Below are 22,253 nucleotides of genomic sequence, written 5' to 3' on the forward strand. Positions count from 1 at the left end.
CCTGCTATAGGTTTGCACACTGCTTTTTGTGGCTAGGACATAATTAAGGCACCAAAGCAAAGGGAAGATGGAAAAACATGCCAAAGCTTTTATAAGGTGTGATGGTTTGGGAGTTACTTGCCCTCTCGCTCTTATGAAATCACCCAGACTAGACTCAGCTGTCTGGAAGTTATGGAATGAAGCTATATTTACAGCTTAGCACAATTTACAGTTACATACAAGTTAAAAGTAATACAGAAACACAATGCCCCTCCCAGAAATCAGATTGCCAGGAGGCTTCCAACCCAAATCTCCTCCCCCTTCTTTCCCTCCCTTCAGAAATAACCAGATCAGTCCCTGTATATGTCACATGATAAATCTGGAGAGATCTGAGGTCAGATGTCAAAAAGATGACAAGAAGGTTAGAGGAAAAAGGGTTAGGTCAGATTAAAGAGTTAAGGCAGAGGCAATACAGATCGCCAGAGAGAAGGAAGAGAACTGTTTAGTTCACACTCCATTCCAGCTATCTCAGATGTAGGTAATTCAAAAGCTCAGAAAACAGCAAACGGTTTGTCTCCTCACAGATGAGAAGAGGGACTCCCAGGTGACACTGGGTTCGTGCTCACGTACTGTAGATTCTCTCATAGATTCTTTCATTGGATGCCAACGGTACCTAGAGCAGAAAAGTCCTAACAGCCTGTATTATACACTCTGAATTTAAACTCTCCCAGCTAAAGTTAGATTTCTCTGTGGAATACACTGGATTTCACCATTCTCCTGCATTACCCAGTAGGTATGACCAGGACCTTCAGCAGCCACTACCCCTCAGACAGGTTTCCCTTCGCACAAAGGCGTGTGTGTGTCTACATGCCACACTTTCACTGGAGTTCTCTCCAGCCGTGCATCAATGTCCTGCCATAGATCAGCACACCAAATAGGCTTTCCTTTCCTCTGCCAACCATTCTTCTTCCAGTCCTTTAGCCAACCCCATAGAGCATTGGCTACCATCCACGAGTCGGTGTAGAGGTAAAGGATAGGCCAATTCTCACGTTCAGCCACATCAAGAGCAAGTTGAACAGCTTTTACCTCAGCGAACTGACTGGATTCTCCTTCGCCATCTTTCGTTTCGGTAACTCTCCTGGTTGGACTCCAAACCGCTGACTTCCATATTCGCTTGTTCCCAACAAGACGACAGGAACCATCTGTGAACAAAGCATAGTTCTTTTCCTGATCAGAGAGATCACCATAGGGAGGAGCTTCCTCAGCACGAGTTATTTTCTCCTCTGGAGGTTTGGAACAGTCTGTGCCTTCCGGCCAGTTGGTGATCACCTCCACCAGACCAGGTCGGTCAAGATTACCCATTCGTGCTCGCTGGGTTATCAAAGCCATCCATTTAGACCAGGTTGCATCTGTGGCATGATGTGGTGATGAACCTTTGCCTTTGAACATCCAGTTAAGAACTGGCAGTCTAGGAGCTAAAAGCAATTGTGACTCAGTTCCAATCACTTCAGAAGCTGCTTTAATTCCTTCATAAGCTGCTAGTATCTCTTTCTCTGTTGGGGTGTAATTTGCCTCTGAACCTCTGTAGCCACAACCCCAGAAACCAAGTGGACGACCACGTGTCTCATTTGGAGCTCTCTGCCAAAGGCTCCAAGTTGGACCATTATCACTGGCAGCCATGTACAGAATGTTCTTAATGTCTGGACCAGATCTCACAGGTCCCAAGCCCACTGCATGGACTACTTCTCGCTTGATTTGATCAAAGGCTGCTTGTTGTTCAGGTCCCCACTCGAAATTGTTTCTCTTACGAGTCACATCATGCAGAGGTTTGACAATTTGACTGAAACCAGGAATGTGTAGTCTCCAAAATCTCACCGCACCTAAGAAACATAGAGTGTCCTTCTTGTTTGTGGGAACTGCCATGGTGGAGACTTTGTTGATCACATCCTGAGGAATGTAACGGCGACCATCCTGCCACCGCACTCCCAGAAACTGAATTTCTTTGGCAGGTCCTTTGACCTTGTCTCTCTTAATGGCAAAACCTGCTTGCAACAGAATGTCAATGATTTTGTTACCTTTCTTGAAGGCTAGCACACAGGGTAAAACAAATACATTCATCATTCCAAATACGTAGTATCCCATGGAGTTATGAAAAATGCACGGTAAATAGATATATATGGGGAGCATGCTTAGCAGTTTTCAGGTTTTAAGACACAACAAAAAGGAACCCATCAGTAATTTCTTTAACTATAAAGGATTGTTGGGTTTGTACGTTGCTCAATATTATACAATCAGACTAATCTGTGCAGAAGTGCAGTGTGAGCTCCAACTAAGTCCATCAAAGGCATTTTGAGCTTGGCTAGGAAGCCCGCACATCAACCACCTCCCTAGGCAGCCAAATTCCAATGCCTGACTACTTTTTCAGTGAGTTTGGTTGGGATGTTTTTCCTTAATGCCTAGCTGCTCTCCTGGCCTCAGGATTACACTGCCCTGCCTGCTTCTCCTCAGCTGCGAGCAGTCACCACCACTGTAATCCACTGCGCCTGCCTAACAGAGCGCATCCACCAGGAAAGGACAGCGAACCCTTACAAGAGAACTCTCAAGATATTCCACGCAAACCCCCACGCTTAAAAATAACACGAGAAACAAGAAGAAACAACGGCAGCAGCCCGGCCGAGGCCAGCGGCGCGGACAGCCCTTCCCGCGCTTGCGCGGAGGCGGCAGACGGGCGAGCGGGCTCCACCCGTAGCGCCGCGTGTCAGGGCGGCCGCCAGCTCGGCCGGCCCCGCTATTTATTTGGCGTTAGCCGCTGATTGGTCTCTGCCCTGACCAATAGACCGCCAGTGAGGGGACAGCACAGCCAGTAGCAGCAAGGCAGGGGCTGCGGGGGGCGGGCCTGCGCACGCTGAGGCTGACCCGCGCTCGGGCGCGCCTGCTGCTGCTGCTGCTCACTGCCCCGTGTCGCTCATGGCGTGCCGGCCGTCACTGCTGCCCGCGCTCCTCCTTGCCCTCCTGTGTGCCCAGCCGTGCCCCTGCGGCAGGGCTCCAGCCTCCTCCAAGGCCGTGACGGCCCGGCTGGCGGCGAAGTGGCCGGCGACCCCGTTGCTGCTGGAGGCGAGGTGCGTGCAGCCTCCTGCCGCTGCCGTGTGGGGCGGTTAGGCCGGGGCCGGGGAGCCGCAGTGGTACCTCCGCTCTTGCCTGGCTCTCGGAGGGCGGGGGCGCCACGCTGAGGGGGCAGGACGGGGGAGCGGCCCCTCTCTGCGCTCCGGGGGCTGAGCGCGAAGGTGGGCTGTCAGAGGGGGATGGCTGCGTTTGTTTTTTGCCAAGTGGTGTGGCGGATGCGTCTTCCTCTGTCGGAAGGTGTTTTAAACTACTTCGATAGAAGGCATAACTTCTTCCTCTGTAAAATGTGACGGATCGCGTTGATAGGCTTTACCGCCTTGCAAGTGTTAGCTGTTTTAACTGCTTTCTATCTACCTAACACGTTTGGCAGTGTAGGTTGAGGAGATGGCAGTCTACACAGTCTCTGCTTCCCAGTTACCACTTCATCCCCCCTTATTTGCATTCACACATGGACGGAATAATGCATATCAAAGTACTAGCGAAGATGTGATGCTGTAGTAGCAAAACGTGTGTTATTTTCAAAAGGTATTGTTAACTTGTAATCATAGCTTCAAAATAGGAGATGAAGATGCTTTCCAGTATTACGTGCTTGGTGCCCCTCTGCCCGTTTGATGTTATAAAGAACTTATCTTGCTGTTTTGTTTTTAAAGTCATTTTGCTGCTCTTTGGAGAATTCCCATTAGAGGGAGGATTGCAGGCTTCTGTAATCAAAGGAGTGGCAAACTTCCAAAGTAAAGATTAAGAGAACAATACACTCATGCTAGCAATTGTGCCTTTTTGGTTGATGCAAGGGTGGGAAAAGCAACTGATGTACCCTTTCATAAAACCACAAAACCCAAACAAACAATAACAAAAAGGGGTGGGGGAGGGAGGAGAAGCCAACACAACTGCTGGAAAGTGTAAGCAGTAAGTGCAGCACTTGATATGTGGAATAAATCAACCTTGACTTTTTCTGGTTTGTAAAAATTCATCCATCCAGAGATAGGGGAGCTCCCCTGCCTAGCTTGGTAGACACTTTTATCAATAGAACCCTGTAATTTCATTAAAAATTCTTACCTGATGGAGGCTGTGTTCTTACTTGTGTATTTAGACGCTATTAAACAAAATCCATGTGCTGAATTGATTTTTTTATTTATGACTATATTGAAATACCTGTTGAAAAAGTGATGTATTGGAGAATAGTGTGCTTGCTTTCAGTGCTGATTGTTGAGTTCAGGTCAGTAGCAGTTTGCTCAAGATTTCTTTAAAGGAGACTTTTACAGTGGTACACTTTTGGACAAAATCTATAGACAATTAATTTTTGTTTTTAAACAGTGAATTTATTGCAGAAGATGGTAATGAGAAGTTTTGGCAGTTCTTGGAAACTGTACGAGAACTAACAGTTTATAAGCAAGGAGGTAAGTTGAATGGCATGCTAGTTTTAACATTTTGTCTTGCCCTGTATTTAACTTTCAATCATAAAGCTAGCATATTAACAACTCCCAGGCAAGTAAGGCCTCACTCTTTCACTATTGCTTACTATCCTATTTTCAGAACACTGTAGTGTTCTTGAGAGCTCTGTCTGTAGATCTAAAAGCAAGGAAGAGATGGACTGAACTGGAATTAACAGTGTGGAACAGAAGTATAAAGGTAAACCTTGTTGCATTACTCAGCAAGAGCTTAGGGGGTATTCAGACTTAATGTTTTGTGTAAGATGGATCCCTATAAAGAGAGAAAAATGAGGGGGAATTACAAAAAACCAAAAAGGTTACATACTTGGAGATGGCACAGAAATTGTTTCCTAGCAGCAGGTGTTTTAGAATAAATGTTTATGACTGTCAAGATTAGAAAAAGCTTACCTGATTAGATAGAAGAATATTAAATTGTTAGAAGTTTGAAGAGAAAAACAAATCCAGCAAATTAACCATAAAAATGAGCCACCCCAGAAGGTACCATGGAGAGAAATTTAGTAGAAACGACTCTGATAACAAAAATCTTCAGACCTACCAGGCTTTGTAACATGTTGGTGAGTATTAGGTCTATGTGGTAATTCAATAGGTCAACAAAATGAAAAAAGCTTCAGAACAAGGTAAGGCCATTTCATTTTGCCATTTTTTTCAGAATGGTACAGCTCTTCAGGTGTGTGAGAACCTAGCACTACCACTAGAAGGGACCTCAGGTAAATTGAATGTTAAATTGGTCGTTAAGAGCCAACAAACTGTAGAAACATCATGCAGGAAGTGGCAGTGGGATGACAGAAATTAATCCTTGGTACCTGAAAAATGCTGTCTATGGGGCATGCTTCAATAGTTGTGGCTCAATGTCAAGCTTGAGAACCGGGCTCCTGTGAACCTCATTAGGTTTGATCGGGTCAAGTGTGGTGTCCTGCACATGGGTTGAGACAGTCCTTGATATCTATACAGACTGGGGAATGCAGAGATTGAGTGCAGCCCTATAGAGAAGGATTTGGGGGTACCGGTGGATGAAAACCTGGACTTGAGCTGACAATGTGCACTCACAGCTCAGCAAACCAACTGTATTCTGGGCTGCATAAAAAGAAGCAAGGCCAGCTGGCTGAGGGATGTGATTCTGCCCATCTGCTTTGGTTAGACCATTCCTGAAGTATGTGTTCAGCTCTAGAGACCTCAGCACAAGAAGGAGCAGGTGCAGAGGAGAGCCAGCAAAACGATAAACGATTCAGAGGACTGGAGCATGTCTCTTATGAAGAAAGGCTGAGAGATTTGGGGTTGTTCAACTTGATGAAAGCTCCAAGGAGAGCTTACTGTGGTCTTCTGGTGCTTAAAGGGGAACTATAAGAAAAATGGACAACATTTTTAGCAGGGTCTGTTATGACAGGAGAAGGGGTGTAATGGTTTTAAACTGAAAGAGGGTAGATTTAAACTAGATACAAGGAAGAATTTTTTTACAATGAGTGTGGTGAAACACTGGAACTGGTTGCCTTGAGAGGTGGTCAGTGTTCTGTCCCAGCAAACATTCATTACAGGCTAGAGCAGTTTGATGCAGTAAAGACGTCCATGCTCACTGTAGGGGTGTTGAACTAGATTAAAGATTCCTTTCAACCCAAACTGTTCTGAGATTCAGTGTTTAAGGACAGACCATGTATCTTCAGCTTCCTAGGAAGTTGCAGAGAAGATGGAAACAGACTTTCCCTGGGGGTACTCAGTAATGAGAACCCCAATGGGCACAAACTGGAACATGGCAATTTTTTGTTAGCAAAAAATTCCACCAAGGTTGGGTAAACAGTGTAACAGGCTGTTCTGTGAGATTGTGTCGTCTTTATTCTTGCATTGAGCCCTGAGAAGCCTAATCTGGCATAGAGAAATTAGTTTTCATGTAACTGAAAGATTGAATGAAGTGGCCTCTTGAAGTCACCTTTGGCTTGAATTGTTACTAATTCTTTTTTTCTACAAATGGTTTAGATAAGCTGGTATTGCCTTGAGACAAGACTGATGTATTAGGTGATTTGTCAGGGGTTTTTACCACCTATCTCATTTGCTTGCTTGGACCAGCTTTCCAAGTAATTTAAAGCTTCAGTGACACAGATGTCTGTTGAAATGAGCTGTTAGACACATATTTTACCTACTACACGTGGATAAACTCTGCGATGAAGAATAAATAAATTATCAATAGGATCTGCATGGTCTATCTTGCTAGTGAAGGATTAGATGCTGGTAGTGAAGGACCCTTTTAGAGTGTACTAAAATGTTACTGTAATTATACTTAATATTCAGCCTTAGCAAATTAGGTCTAGTAAGTCTGAGCTATTTTTATATATATATTTAATGGATCTGGTAGGAACACTGAACATGGCACTTAGTCTGGTGGTGTATTTGGTGGTTGTACCATTTTCTTCAATATGGCCATCATTGAGATTATGTACTATGAGGAACATAAAGTTGATGATGGGATACCCTATAGTAAATGAGAGTGGGGTTTTCAGATAGCACAGACAATATTGTGTATGTCTGCTTAATATGCAGCGTACTTGCCACCAGGCTTCTAGAAGGTAGGAAAGTGCAGATGATGCTGTTCTGCTTTGCATGTATGTTATGAAGAAATCAAAGCTGTAAACATTTTGTACTAAACCCAGGACAGTTATGAAACACTGAAGATTGCATTTTAAACCTGCTGCTGCTTTTATATCTCAAAAGATTAATTTAGGAGCACAGAATAAAAGTAAGTATCAAGTTCCCTGCCGACTAATTATGACTTGAGTGTTTGCTGTCTTCCTGAGTAGTTCTGTTTGTATACTGAATTTTCAGAAGCCTCTTAAATATATATCTTGGGGGAAAAGCCCACACAAACATATTAATAGGGAAACTATTTTCTCTGAAAAAAAACCCAAACATATAAACAACAATAATGTAAATTACTTTTTGTAATCTAGAAGACTGCACTTTATTCACAACTAAATTAAATGGATATTTTTATGTACATATCAACCTTAAAGATTCAAGAGAGGTCAGTTTCACAAGCATAGCACTTATGTAGTAATCATGTAGTAAAATACAGTATCTCTCTACTGGCATCTTTCTTGAATGTCTTAGGGATTTGATTGACCAGTGATTGCTAAAACTGCCATTACTTGGAATTCTCTAGCTGATTTGTAGATACAGATACACACCTCTGCGTGGTTGGAACAATCCCCATGCTCTCATCCCTCAAAATAGTGGTCCCATCACTCTGTCCTCTTCTGGCTGATGTCCCATATGTTTGCTCTCTCTCCTTCCTCTGTCTCAGTAGTTTGAATTCTCTCAGTAGCGTATATTCAGACTAATTTTGTAGTGCATGTGCATGAGATCTTAGGAGCTGTGATATAGACCTTTCCTTTTTTATCTGTCCTGCATGTCTCCCTTTATTTTTGATCAGCCTGTGGTGCAAAATGCTGCTGTAGATTGTGGATAGGAAATGTTGATTTTTAAGTAAGAGTCTGCTTAGCTAGTTGTTCAATGCTTGTAGTTGCCTTATGGGAAATGAGACCTCGCAACATGCAAAGTGTCATTAGGTAAGACATGTTTAATCAGCACTGGGTGACAAGGGGAGGTCCTCCTCCAAAGCCCTTGCACAATTTCACTTTATTCAGGTAAAACATTGATGCTACAAAATCATACATATTCAGTACAGGGGTAGGGTTATTACAATTAGTTCTGGGAATAGGTGGAGTTACTACAGTCAGTTCCTGGGACTCATTTCCATGATGTCCACCTCTTTATGCATGCTTATTGCCACCTGGTGGTCACCTTTTAGGTTCTTTGGGAGGAGGGTCAACATCTTCCTCAGTCTGTCCTCCCTTTCATCCATCTTGCATCAATTGTGGGTCACATTCTCGGCTGGAGTCTCCAATGTTCTCGTCTTTGAATACAGTATTATTCTTCTCCATGAGAGTGTTTCAAGACCCTCTCAGGCTTAACCCACCTACTTTATGTTTATCTGATTGATGATGCTTTATATCAGTGCTCACATAGAGTGTAGAAACCTAGTTAAATCATTAACTATGTCCTCTACCTCTTTTCCCATATCATGGTCAATCTTATTTTGACTATGGGAGTTAACATGTATTCAGCTGACAAATGCAGGCATCTTTGCAGTGCACTAAATAGCTTTTCAGGTTTTGCTGGCTGCTAGGCTCTGTCTCTCTGCACTAGAGATCTGTAGTTCATACACATGCCTTCAGATACCTGAAATCCAGAGCTGTATCCTGTTCATGTTCTCATTTGTTTTTTAACAACTTTAATGGATTCAGTGGTAATATGTTATCATGCAGCATTTTATGACCAGAAACATTTGTTTCTTTGTGTTTCTCTTTAATATCCTAAGAAATTTATTATGACTTTGGCTTACAGGGCAAAGTTAAAATGTGTCTGAAGGGCAGGTAGTTATCAAGTTTCAAGGAGCAAATATTGTGTGAAAATAATGTGAAAAACTGAAACTATAGGCTTTCATGTAATAAACTTTAAAAATTGTTTGCATTAGGCAGATGGTATCTTGTTTGGTGTGGATTAATGTAGTTTGCTTAAGTTTCAAGTACATTTATAGTCTGAATGAAGCCAGCAGTGTTAATTTAAGTTGAAGTACTAGAAGTGGTTGCATGATTTGATAAATCTAACCATGTCAGTATGTTGTACATTCACTTTTGAAGACATGACAAATGATCTTTTTTCTTTCTTCTTAAAATCATCATTTTCTTAACCATCTTTCAGAGCAAAAATGTCAGTTGTTTTATATACAGCAGCAGCAAATGCACAGCTGGAATTTGCAAGCCAAAGAATTTAAAGACTTCCGGTAAATAAACAAATGATGCGTGAGATGACATCTTTAGAATTGTTCATTAAATACCCTTCACTGTATTCAACGGGATATTATTTTAGGATGAGTGGAGAGGCAGAAATTTCAGATGGAATTTTTATTTCTGTGGAGATAATTTGAAGAAAATTTGAAGGTACAGCTATTGAAAAAATGTCCCAATCTGCAAGTGTTTGCCACTTCCAATTTTTTTACATTCAGTGTTTGGAATATGTGAAGCTAAATTTCTTTCATTTGAGTTCTCCCAGGGCTATGTGTAGGTTTAGAAAAATACGGAATCATAGAATCAACCAGATTGGAAGAGACCTCCAAGATCATCCAGTCCAACCTAGCACCCAGTCCTGTCCAATCAACCAGACCATGACACTAAGTGCCTCATCCAATCTTTTCTTCAACACCTCCAGGGACGGAACTCCATCACCTCCCTTGGCAGCCTGTTCCAATGCCAATCACTCTCTCTGTGAAGAACTTCCTCCTAACATCCAGCCTATCCTTCCTGCAGCGCAGCTTGAGACTGTGTCCCCTTGTTCTGCTTCTGGTTGCCTGGGAGAAGAGACCAACCCCCACCTGACTACATCCTCCCTTCAGGTAGTTGTAGACAGCAATGAGGTTCCCCCTGAGCCTCCTCCAGGCTAAACAACCCCAGCTCCCTCAGCCTCTCCTCACAGGGCTGTGCTCCGGGCCTCTCACCAGCTTTGTTGTCCTTCTCTGGACATGTTCCAGCACCTCAACATCTGTCTTGAATTGAGGAGCCCAGAACTGGACACAGCACTCAAGGTGTGGCCTGAGCAGTGTTGAGTACAGGGGAAGAATAACCTCCCCTGTCCTGCTTGCCACACTGTTCCTGATATAGAAGAGATGGGGTTTTCATCTGTTGGGTTGATTGTTAGAATGCAATAATATCAAACAGTTTATGAGAGGCAGTGTTCTGGAAATGCAGATTTGCAATCCTGGGGAGTAGGTTGGTTTGTTTGTTGTTTTTTTCCTATGTTGATTACAGCAAACTCAACCCTTTTTTAAATAAAGCGGAAAATACAAAGAAGATGCCAGAGACTTTAAGAGCAAAAGGATGTTAGGAATTGTAAGAGGAAAGTGAGAGTGTAGGAAGTGCTTGCTTGTAGAATCGTATACTGAACTTGCTGGGAAGAGTTAATGGGTATTTCCAAAACTATGGCCTGTAGGGCTATGGTACGTGGTCTAGTGTTCTGCTGGAACCTAAGCCATGGTGAGGGAATAGCACTTTTATTGTTGCACTCACCCTTCAATACTTATGATTCCGAGACCTGCTGCAGCTGAGTCAGGAGTATCTGACAGGTTAAATCCTGTAAGTTGATTTTCCCACTATGTAACAATTGGGTACCTTTTTGTACCCCTAAAGGGATTTCTTACTGTGATGATTATTCCACTTCCACAGCAGGAGCACCTTTAAAATAAGGTATTGACTTAAGAACACAAATATATTTAACTGGGCCACTAAAATGGTTCCTCCCAACAAATCACTTTCCCTTTGCTGCAACTTTTCACCTTTATAAGAGAATATTAGAATTACACATTAAAAAGATCTTGGATCTAGAATTGCTACAGTTTCCTTTTATGAAGGGGAAATTAGTGCAAGATGGTATTTTTCCAAAGTTAATATTGTTTATTAATTTTGATATGCAGAACTCTTGCCACCCTTGACCACTGATTTTGATAATAATCAAGTTCTTACATGGAAATATTCTATGGATAATATCTAGATGCAGTAATAACCAGCAAAATAATATAAACACTAATTAAACTGGAAGAGAAGATTCCTGCGGTCCAATGCCACTTGCAGTCACTATACTGCTTACCCAGTAGATGGACTCGAGGAACTCTTTCTGCTTATGGCAGAAGGCAATGGAGAATTATAATGAGGCTTTTAAGTATTTACTCACAAAATTACTATTACTCGACTTGTGGGGCCTAGCTACAGACCCAGACGGTGCCCATATGCTTTCAGACAACTCTGTCTTGGTGGCTGCTGAGACTTGATTCTTCCGAGGCTTCTGGGGAAAGGAGGCAGACAATCTCTGACCTTGTCTCCTGGCTCCTCTGGATGATCTCTGCATCTCCAGGACTTCTCGTGTTGGCAGGAGACTTTCAGGTGCAGGCAGGATGTCTTGTGATGTGCAGTCTCAGCACAATGTCAGTCTGGCTATGCAGGCTGATTGTGTGGAGGCACTGAGAGTCTGTTCCTGGTAAACTCGCAACAGCGGAGTTTCCAGGCAAACAAGAAGGCAGTGTGCAATAGCAGCAGGCTCAAATAGAACGACGGAGCACGGCAGAGCATGTTTTTCACCTGGGTATCTCTTTTTTTGTGGGCTGAGATTAATGGGCCTTTGGACACAGAGTAGCCAATCAGAATGGCAGTTAGCCAAACCTTACCATATTAGGCAAAGCCATAGGCTTGCTTTGCCCAAATTTGGGAAAAGCGTAGGTCTTGTACAAGGCAGGCACAAGCTAAGTGTGTGTACCTTGTTTACCACAGGACCAAGACAAGTCTGAGCAGGCCAGAGGCCTTAGACTTAGTGGCTCCAGGTTCTTTTGTCTTCTTTCCTGTGCTTGCTTCTCTGGTGGACCACAAAAACATGCCTGGGCAAGCTAAGACATGTATTAAGCCAATTTTGAGCCTGTCAGGACTACCATGACATTTCCAGGTACTATCCATCCATGTAAGTAAAATACATGCTAGCTACATAGATCAGGGACATCATAAATTGGCATTTCTGGAGTGCTTCATGTGTGTTTCAGCAGCTTTGGTGGAAGAGCACCATATGAAAAATGAATGGTACACAGTGTTTGGTATGGTCAAAGCTTTGGTGCTCTGACTGATTTGTTTGTGTTCAAGAACATGCTATAGTAGAGTGTATGCAGCCTGCATTTTAAATGGTTTAAATAATGCTCAGCAGAAGTAACAATGAGCATTATTCCAGTTGTGGGTTTGGTTGAGATAGAGTCAGTTTTCTTCTTAGTAGCTGTTACAGTGTTGTATTTTGGATTTAGTATGAGAATAACGCTGATAATGCATTGGTGCTTTAGTTGTTGCTAAGCAGCACTTGGAAAATTGGGATTTTTGGCTTTCCCATACTCTGCTAGAGAGGAGGTGCACAAGAAGCTGTAAGAAGTATAGCCAGGACAGCTGACCTGAACCACCTGAAAGGATAGTCCATCATGCTCATATAAACTGAGTGGAGTTGGCTTGGGGAAGTGGATCACAGCTTGGGAATTATCTGGTCATAGGGTCTCGTGCATCACTTGTTTTAACTTGGGTTTTATTTCTCTCTCTCTTTATTGTGTTCCTTGTTTACAATAATATTAATTTTCAATACTGTCATTATATTTTAACAACAGAAACCCTATGAGGAGAGGCTGAGGGAGCTGGGGTTGTTTAGCATGGAGAACAAGAGGCTCAGGGGTGACCTCATTATTGTCTACAACTACCTGAAGGGAGGCTGTAGCCAGGTGGGGTTGGTCTCTTCTGCCAGGCAACCAGCAACAGAACAAAGGGACACAGTCTCAGGTTGTGCTGGGGAAGGTCTATGCTGGATGTTAGGAGGAAGTTCTTGCCAGAGAGAGTGATTGGCATCGGAATGGGCTGCCCAGGGAGGTGATGGAGTTGCCATCCCTGGAGGTGTTGAAGAAAAGACTGGATGGGGCACTTAGTGCCATGGTCTGGTTGATTGGACAGGGCTGGGTTCTAGGTTGGACTGGATGATCTTGGAGGTCTCTTCCAATCTGGTTGATTCTGTGAATTATTAAACTGCTCTTACCTCAACCCACAGATTACTTTTTTTTCCAATTCTCCTTCCCATCCCACCAAGGGAGATGTGAGTGAGAAGCTGTATGCTGCTTTGTTGCTGGCTGGGGTTAAACCACAATTCTATAAACATATGTGAATGTTTTTCACAACTTGATAAAACAGCATTACAACCTCTTTCTAATTATGCTGCTTAGCCGAACAGCATGACAATACTCACTTCAGTATGCCTGCAGAAGAAGAAACAAAGGTTAATTTCCAACAAATGTTCTTTCTTACACTTCTATCATTCTCAGACAACATCACCTTTCTTCTTACTTGGAGTCCTAATTTTGACCTTGAGGAGGCAAGATATGCAGAGAGAGGGGAAGTAATTTCATGTGTTGCATCCATTCTTGTAGTCTGGTTTATCATGTGTCTTTAGAGAAGAAATAGGATCTGTGGGAGTAGGCCAAAGAATGTGCTCTTCAGAAGATTTTTCATCATTGAACTGTTCCAAGGCTGTGAAGAAATAATTTGTAAAATAATACTAATTGAAAGTAAAAAACTTCAAATTTTGTGTAAAAAGGCTACCATAAACTTCACAAATAGATATAATTGTATGTGCTCTAATTAAGACTTTCCCTGTGGATCTGCAGGAAGACAGGATTGTCTGCAGTGGGTTTTTATACTGTTAGAAATGATTTACTAGTTAACTAGTGCTGTTGCACTCCCTTTTGTTGCATTAGGCCTTTAGAATTGGTAGTATTTTTTTTACCCTAATTTATTACATGGACAGCATTCAGGACTTCTGTACTGCCAAGCCTGTATTTGCCTATTCTGTAGCACAGGTAGATGTGCCACATCATTTATGCCTAAATACTGAAATAATGTAATTTTCTCTTTTTTTTCTTTTTTTAACAGATTCTGAGCATTCCTATTACAATTTAATCTTGAAGAAGGCAGGACAATTTCTATCTAATTTACAAATCAATCTATTGAAGTTTGCACTTTCCATACGGGCATATTCTCCAACTGTGCAGATGTTTCAGCAGGTGACTGTATTATCTGATATGATTTTGTGTGGTATGTGGGCTGCAGAGAAAAGAATGTTCATTATCACTTATGTGCTGAAATGATTTGGAATCACATGTAATCCATGTATAAAGGTGATGGTTTGTAAGCTGGTTATGTTGACAGGAACAAGTATCCATATTTAACTGTATGGATAGCATAATTTTCAGAGTATAATTTCTGAAATTATCCATTTTTAGAACTTGGATTGTGGGTTTTTTTTGCATTGCTTTGAATAATCCTATGGGAAATTTCCAGACATTCCCAGAGCAGGAAATTTCCTGTAGCTTCAAGTCTTCTATATTGGTTATTTAGTGGATTTCTCATCTCTCATTACTGTAGCATTTGAAAACCTGAAAGATAGAATAGACTGATGCCTGCTTTGTCAATGAAAATATAGGAGGGCATAAATGCACTGTGCCATGAGCCTAAAACTGCTCCTCCTCCCTTTAGCAATGTCATCTCCAAGATAAATTGAGAAATTCATATTTCTGAAAGGTAATCAACTGTAATAAAGTTAGGGAGGATTGCAGGTATTCTCTGGGGGAATGTCATCATCTCAAAATCATATCCTTTAATTTTGGTCTTGAAGCTTTGTGAATCCAGTCATTGACATGCAGTCATATGATTCCTACTTTACATGCAAATGGCTGAATAGAGTTTAAAAAAAGAAAAAGGGAGTGGGGGGTGCTGGGAAGGAGAGAAGCCCAAAAATTGGCATTAATTTTTGGGATATATTGGTTAGCAGTCAAATCTTTGCACGTAATATGATCAGTGACTAAAATTGCTTTAAGAGGACTGACTGTGACTTCCTCTTATGCAAAAGGTTTCTCAGCCCTGCCTTTGCAGAACATAATTGGAGTTGCATTTTTCTAGACTATAACTGAGTTTGATAGACTACATCTCACAAAGGTTATAAGGTCTTGATCTTCTAATTTTTTCCATTGCTTTTTTTTTGCACGTACCCAATTTCAAATGGGCTTAATTAGAAACACAACTCAATGACAGCTGTTGTGTCATTTTAATCAAGGGGAGGTGAGTTTAAGTTGAAGTGCAATCAAAGCATTCTGGTTGAGTATAATTGTTGAATTATTAGATTGCAGCTGATGAACCTCCACCAGAAGGCTGCAGTGCATTTGTGGTTATCCATGAGAAGCACACCTGTAAGACTAATGAAATAAAAAAGCTGCTGAAAAAGGCTACTAAGAGGTAAATGTAATGATCTGTTGTCGGAGGATTTACTGTTATGAGAATTCATCAATTACAAATCAAAGTAGAATCTGTGAATAAGTTGTGTAGAACCTATCAAAATAACAACAAAATAATTAAAGCAAAATGTTTCTTTTAAAACAAAGTGGTAATTAATTTGTATTCTTTCATGACTTGCATGTAATGTTTGGTTGGGTGGGCTTTTTTTTCCTGCAATAGTCAAGGTCACTGTAACATACATTACTGTGTGTGCCCTCAGCTGCTTCATGGAGGTGTGTAAACCTGCAAGATGATTTGTTAGGGCATATTTGTTGGAGTTTGCTTTCTATCAAATACAAGTATGGGAAAAGAAGTCCCACTGAAAATCTGTAAATTTGTCTCTTCCCAGATGGTTAATTCTGAAAACAATTTTGTGTTCCACATGTGTGATTTATGGTATTTTCTAAGTCACTTGATGCAACTAAAACATACTAAACTGTTATCTTTTACTTATTCAATAGTCAAGGATTTTGCAAAGCCACTTCACTGCCTAGTTCATAACACTCCGTTGTTAACTATTGCATTCTGCCTAAGGAATGTGTCTTACTTAAAGTAAATTATTTGTAGTGTATTTTGGGTTTTAAAATTATGTTGAGTTCTTCTGGTCATATATTAAGAGATCATGAGACCTTAAAACTTCATCACAATGTCTGGGTATACTCTTCTAAAGCAGTTAAGTGAATTCAGCATGTTCTTTTTGGGGATACTATCCCCAAGTTTAGAAGAATCTGGAAAATTATGATGCTAAACAATAGAATCGTGAAGCATTCAGGATTGATAGACTCTTAGAAATCATTCACTTTAAGACATCATAACAAAATGAAAGTATTTACTGTTAAATGTGTCTTGTGTTTTGGATAGTTTTGTGTCCACCAGCCATATTACAACCTTCATCCTGTCTTGGTGTCTCAGTTCTAGTTTAAATTTCCCAGAGACTCAAATATAATTAATAGAACCAATAACAATTTATAGGATGCCTTTCCCTCTTCTCCCTTTTTTTCCAAAGAAAAGGAATTAGATGTAGAGAGGAAGAGGTAAAACACACCCAAATAACTAGTCTCAGTTTGATTTGGAAGTTGAAAGATAAAAAAACTTTTAACAATAAAGAAAAAGTATTTGAGGTAGAAGAGTTACAAAGGTATAGGGAAGGGAAAACAAGATACAATATATATATATATATATATATATATACAACCAGTTAGATAGCAATGAGTTTGTCTGCCTCGTGGCTTGATGGCCATGTGGTAAAACAAAGAACAGCAGGAAACAGGAGGGTGATGCTGTCAAGCAGGGAGGCAGGGCAAGAGAGAACAAAACCAGGAATTCCTCTGTTTTTATAGGGGGGCTAGACAGGAACTGAGAGTGGGCTAAACACCACACCTGGAGTAAGGGTCAGACCCACCCCTGGGGAGGAGTCAGGAGGACCTGAGGTCAGGGTCAAGACCACTCCTCCAGGAGGATTAAGCCTTTACACTTGGCAACTATCTGGGCAAGCATATCATGGCTTGTACTACCATAGTAAGTGCTTAGTGAGTGATGAGCTCTGCATACTCCTTAAATATTTTGTTTGGGCTTTTTTGTGGTGGTTTGGGTGTTACTTGCCCCCCCCACACACTTTGGAAATCACCAAGACTAGACTCAGCCAGCTCTAGAAATTCTGAATGAAGCTTATATTTACAGCTTAGCTCAATATGCAAGCAGATATTTACAGTATATACAGTTATAGACAGAAATAGACAAGGCAGAAGGTAATACAGAAACACAACAGCCCTCCCAGAAACCTGAGTCCCCAGGAGGGCTCCCAGCTGCCTTCCCACTTTCTCCCACCCCTCTCAACCTTACCCCAGTCCTAAGAAAGAATGGAGGTTCAGCCAGGGGATTAGGATGCAAAGTGGATTAATAAGAGAAAAGGCAGAGAGGCTAGAGAGAAGTGCAGCTTAGGCAATGCCCCAAGAAGAAGTGCCTTATCTACGTTTGGATTCTAGTTCTTATACCTCTCAGCAAGCCTATGAGTGAAGTAGACATCACCCTTGTTTTCTCTTTCACAGCCTGTGGTCTAATCCTTCTCACCAAAGCATTCTAGCTAGCTTCAAACTAGCACACCTCTTTTTTTGTCTACCCAACTGCTCTTCATTCCCTTTCAGGCTGCCTTCTCCTGAGAATCTCTTACAGCAGGAAATTAATTAGCTTTCAGCTCTAAGAGCAAGGGAATCAATTCCTTCTCTCTACTATTCAGTGTTGAAGAGAAACAGAGAACGAAGTCTTATCTTGAATTTACAGGGGATGAATGCTTAAATTCTCTGAACCAAGGTCGTTATGGTAGTCCTACGCAGTGTTATTTCACTGCAGCACAGTTTTTTGCTGCAATGTGTTCATTATGGTATAAAATGCTTCCTTTGAGACATTTCAGCGTTCAGGAAAGTCATTGCAGCACTTGGTACCCGCCGTTGGAGAACAGGAGTCATTCTTTTGCTATAACTAGATGACTAGCTAAGAGAAGCTCCCTCTATTTGACTTTTTAGCTCTCTATGAATGGCTGAGGCAGTTCTTGCTTCTCTGCATATGAAGCATCACAAATCACATCCCATACATGCGCTTCTGCTGGAACACCTCTGGATCTGATCTTGAACAGAGCTTACTCATTCAAGAGTTGTTTCAGACTCTCTGACACCTACTTTGTCTTGTCCTGTGATGACAGTGGGAAGGAAGGCTTACTTGATATTTCTATGACACACAGCTGAATGCATCCAAGTTACTCCTCTAACCAGGCCCCACGTTTTGTTTCTGCCTTGGAAGAGTGGTCTTTGATTGCATACCTACCAAGCCTCCACAGGATGTTAATGTTAGGACCCTGAGTAACACAATACAAACTGGCCTTGCTTTGAGTGAGGTTTTATAGCAGATGCCCTCCAAAGATCCTTTACAGTGTAAATTATCCTGTGATTTTATATGGAAGATATATCCTAAGCTTTGCATCAGAGAAGCTGTGGCATGTAAAATTCTGCTGACACCTTTCCCATGATGACTTTTCAATGAGCATATGCTACTCACATTTCAGTAGTGCATGTTGGATTAGAGTTTCTGAATTTGTGTTGGAGAGGTTTGGAGGAAGTTTACTGGTCTTTCAAGTATGACTGTGCAAAGACAACTTTGAAAGAGAAGGGTACTCATAAATAATTATTAGCACTTTGAGTGTAATGCTCAGTCATATCCTCTTTTACTTTTCCATCTTTCCCAGGTTTTATTCAGAAGATATTTGCAGTCATCTAAGAATTCATTGTAGGTATAGAAAGTGTAAGGTTTATAGACATGGTTGTCTGTGAGGAGGGTGGGAATACAGTCCAAATATGCAGAACTAGTTCAGTTAATTGTGCTTGATGGTATTGAAGAAGTACATTGCCTGTTAGTTTTCATGTATCTTAGCAGCTTTCTTAAACTTCAATAAGTATCCCCCTGCTACTCTTTACTGATTGCTCTGTACATCTCTAATAGAAAAAATGCATTATTTAAATCAAAAGCTTAAATTAAAAGCTTTAAGCTGTCAATAATGCACAAAATCTCAAAGTGCTGTGCTTTTAATTTGCTTTATGCTGTGCTTTTCATTTGCTTTGTGTTGTTCCTTAATGGGATATTTGAACATTATTTGTAGTTGATGCTGATTTTTCAGACTTTAATTAGAAAATTTGGTGTTCCAAGTTTGCCTGTAAGCAATCATGGTTATTTTGTGATAATCTTAACGTGGTTTAATATATTATTAGCATATAAGCTTTAACTAGTTTGGGATTTCTTTAATTATGAAGTAAAAAGCTTCCAGTCTTTAATTTCCTTTCTCCGTATGTGCTATCACAATTGTTTCTTTTTAAATCCAGGCCAAGACCGTATCTTTTTAAGGGAGATCATAAATTCCCAAGTCTCAAAGATGATGGCCCAGTGGTTGTTCTTTATGCAGAAATGGGTACGAAAGACTTTGTCAAATTCCACAAGATTTTATCAGAGAAGGCGCAAAAGGAGGAAATAGTTTATGTTCTCCGGCATTACGTTCAGGTATGCAGTCCAAGTTAACATTGGTTCAGTAAGCTGTTAGTATTCTGTCTTTATTTTCATGTTTTCTTGACAAAACACATTTTCTACATTTATTTTTACATTGGCCTTAATCACGTGCAGTATGTACTTTAAAACTTCCTAGATGAAGTGATTCACCTCGCACAGACTTTGAAGCTGGGAAAGCATGGTAATGTTGTCTAATCCTATGTGCAAGCACTGTTCACATCACCAGTCTTTGAATGTATCTTTATTTTTGAGCTGTATGTCTGGGGTTTGCACTGTGAGCAGAGATCTTGAGTGAATCTGTTGGAAGGTAAGAGAGGCCTGCAGAGGGACCTAGTCAGGCTGGATGGGTGGGCAGAGGGCAGTGGGATGAGGTTGAACAAGGCCAAGTGCAGGGTTCTGCGCTTTGGCCACAACAACCCCAAGCAGTGTTACAGGCTGGGGGCAGAGTGGCTGGAGAGCAGCCAGGCAGAAAGGGACCTGGGAGTACTGGTAGAGAGTAGCTGAAGATGAGGCAGCAGTGTGCCCACGTGGCCAGAAGAGCCAATGGCATCCTGGCCTGCATCAGGAACAGTGTGGCCAGTAGGACAAGGGAGGTTATTCTTCCCCTGTACTCAGCACTGGTCAGGCCACACCTTGAGTGCTGTGTCCAGTTCTGGGCCCCTCAATTCAAGAGAGATGTTGAGGTGCTGGAATGTGTCCAGAGAATGGCAACAAAGCTGGTGAAGGGCCTGGAACACAAACCCTATGAGGAGAGGCTGAGGGAGCTGGGGGTGTTTAGGGTGGAGAAGAGGAGGCTCAGGGGGGACCTCATTGCTGTCCACTATTACCTGAAGGGAGGCTGTAGCCAGGTGGGGGTTGGTCTATTCTCCCAGGCAACCAGGAAGAGAACAAGGGGACACAGTCTGAGGTTGTGCCAGAGGAGGTCTAGGCTGGATGTTAGGAGGAAGTTCTTCCCAGAGAGAGTGATTTGCCATTGGAATGGGCTGCCCAAGGAGGTGGTGGAGTCACCATCCCTGGAGGTGTTCAAGCAAAGCCTGTCTGAGGCACTTAGTGCCATGATCTAATTGACTGGATAGGGCTGGGTGCTAGGTTGGACTGGCTGATCTTGGAGGTCTCTTCCAACCTGGTTGATTCTATGGTTCTATGAATGTTGGTGCAGCAGACTGAATCAGTAACAAGAATCAGAAAAAAAATGAAGTGGAATAGAAAGTCAAATTGAAAAATATTCACATGTATTTACAATCTTGTGTTCATTGTAGTACAGCAGCATGGGATATCCCAGTCAGCATAATGCACCAGTTTTACAATGTTTGTACTCTTCCAGTGTCAGTATTTGAAACAAAACATTTCTAGATGCTTTTAACTTCCTCTTCTCCCTGAAACAAGAGAAATACATAGAACTGTGTCACAGAATCATAATATTGTGCCCAGTTTTGATTATGGAAAGGGTTTTGTAATTTGTATTCAAAGTACAGCTCTTAAATAGTGTAGCTAATACAAGAATAATCTGATGGAGTGCGAAGTTGCTGTGATTGTGTAGATTAGGTAGATGAGATCCACAGTTTGCAGATGACTTTGAGTTGTTTGCTCACAGTAATAGAGATTTTGAGGAAAGCAGTCTTAAGTTCCAAGTTGTGTGGGATATGGCTTTTGCTGAACTTACTATTTTGCTATGCACTCACATACATAGAGTCTCCTTGCTTTGTCCAAGTTCTGCATCATGGTCCCTCCAAATGTATATTGCACTCCTTCATGCACTCTTTCTCTCTTCCCTTCTCTTCCTCATAACCTCCATTTTTATTCTTTGGCTGCCATTGAGAGAGATTCCTCTTCCTTTTTAACATGAAATACCAGAAGGGGAAGCATTGAGAGCAGAAGAGTTACAATCTTCCTGCTCTAATGTCTTTTTTGCCAGTTTCACCAAGACTGCTTAGAGTGCAGTGCTGTCTCTCTGCTCTGAGATTAGAGGGCCAGCAGAGAAAACCCCTGGCCCTCCTGGGTATTTTCAGTTGTGGGCCTGAGGATTTTCAGTAATGAATTATTCTTGGAAATTGCAGGCTCAATCTGAAAGGCTTTCAAGAAACTGATGCTGTGCATGTGCAAACTGCATTTTGGAAAGGGGATTTTCATGCATTTTGGGCAAATTAGAGCTGATTTTAAGAAATAAGTGCACTCTGAGTGCACTTATTGAATGTCAAACTTCCACTCCACGGTTAGAAGTACTTCTTGTTTCTTTTTACTATGTGGCAATCTGGTTTAGCCAGTAATGCTTTAAACATATGTGATGATTTGGGTGTTACCTGCCCCCCCAACACTTAAGAAAATCAGCCAGACTAGACTCAGTTGATCTGGAAATTGAATGAAGCTTTATATTTGCAGCTGTAAACAAGCAGGTGTTTACAATAGATACAGCTACAGACAGATATATACAAGTTAAAAAGTAATACAGAAACACAACAGCCCTCCCTGAAACCTGAGTGCCCAGGAGGGGTTCCCAAACACACTTCTGCCTTCTCCCCACTCCTCTACCTTATCCCAGACTTTGCCTTGCACTTAAGGTGAATTGGAGGGTTGGCCAGGGGAGTTAGGAAGCAGATGGATTAGGCAGGTTAGAGAGAGAAGTGCAGCCCAAAAAGCCCAGAGAGAGACTCTTAACTGCCTTATCAAGGTTTATATTCTTGTTCTTATACATCTCAGCAAGCCTATGAGTGAAGTA

The 22,253-nt window shown here is 41.7% G+C and overlaps 1 protein-coding gene across 3 annotated transcripts in view; it reads left to right on the forward strand.

Annotated features, from left to right (window-relative positions):
- Nucleotides 1-2,830: 2,830 nt before the first annotated feature.
- Nucleotides 2,831-22,253, forward strand: part of UGGT2 (UDP-glucose glycoprotein glucosyltransferase 2) — a 96,617-nt gene continuing 77,194 nt past the window's right edge. For 2 of the 3 annotated variants that reach the window (XM_064143879.1, XM_064143881.1), the window contains exons 1-5: nucleotides 2,831-3,098; nucleotides 4,417-4,499; nucleotides 14,090-14,220; nucleotides 15,336-15,448; nucleotides 19,357-19,531. In XM_064143879.1, the coding sequence (XP_063999949.1) occupies nucleotides 2,947-3,098; nucleotides 4,417-4,499; nucleotides 14,090-14,220; nucleotides 15,336-15,448; nucleotides 19,357-19,531 (654 nt within the window). In that variant the 5' untranslated portion in view covers nucleotides 2,831-2,946. Of the gene's footprint in view, nucleotides 3,099-4,416; nucleotides 4,500-14,089; nucleotides 14,221-15,335; nucleotides 15,449-16,975; nucleotides 17,006-19,356; nucleotides 19,532-22,253 lie in introns of those variants that run through there. The other variant, XM_064143880.1, reaches the window with a different exon arrangement.

The sequence above is a fragment of the Pogoniulus pusillus genome, chromosome 5 (genome assembly GCF_015220805.1).
Source record: "Pogoniulus pusillus isolate bPogPus1 chromosome 5, bPogPus1.pri, whole genome shotgun sequence".
NCBI classification, from domain to species: Eukaryota; Metazoa; Chordata; class Aves; order Piciformes; family Lybiidae; genus Pogoniulus; species Pogoniulus pusillus.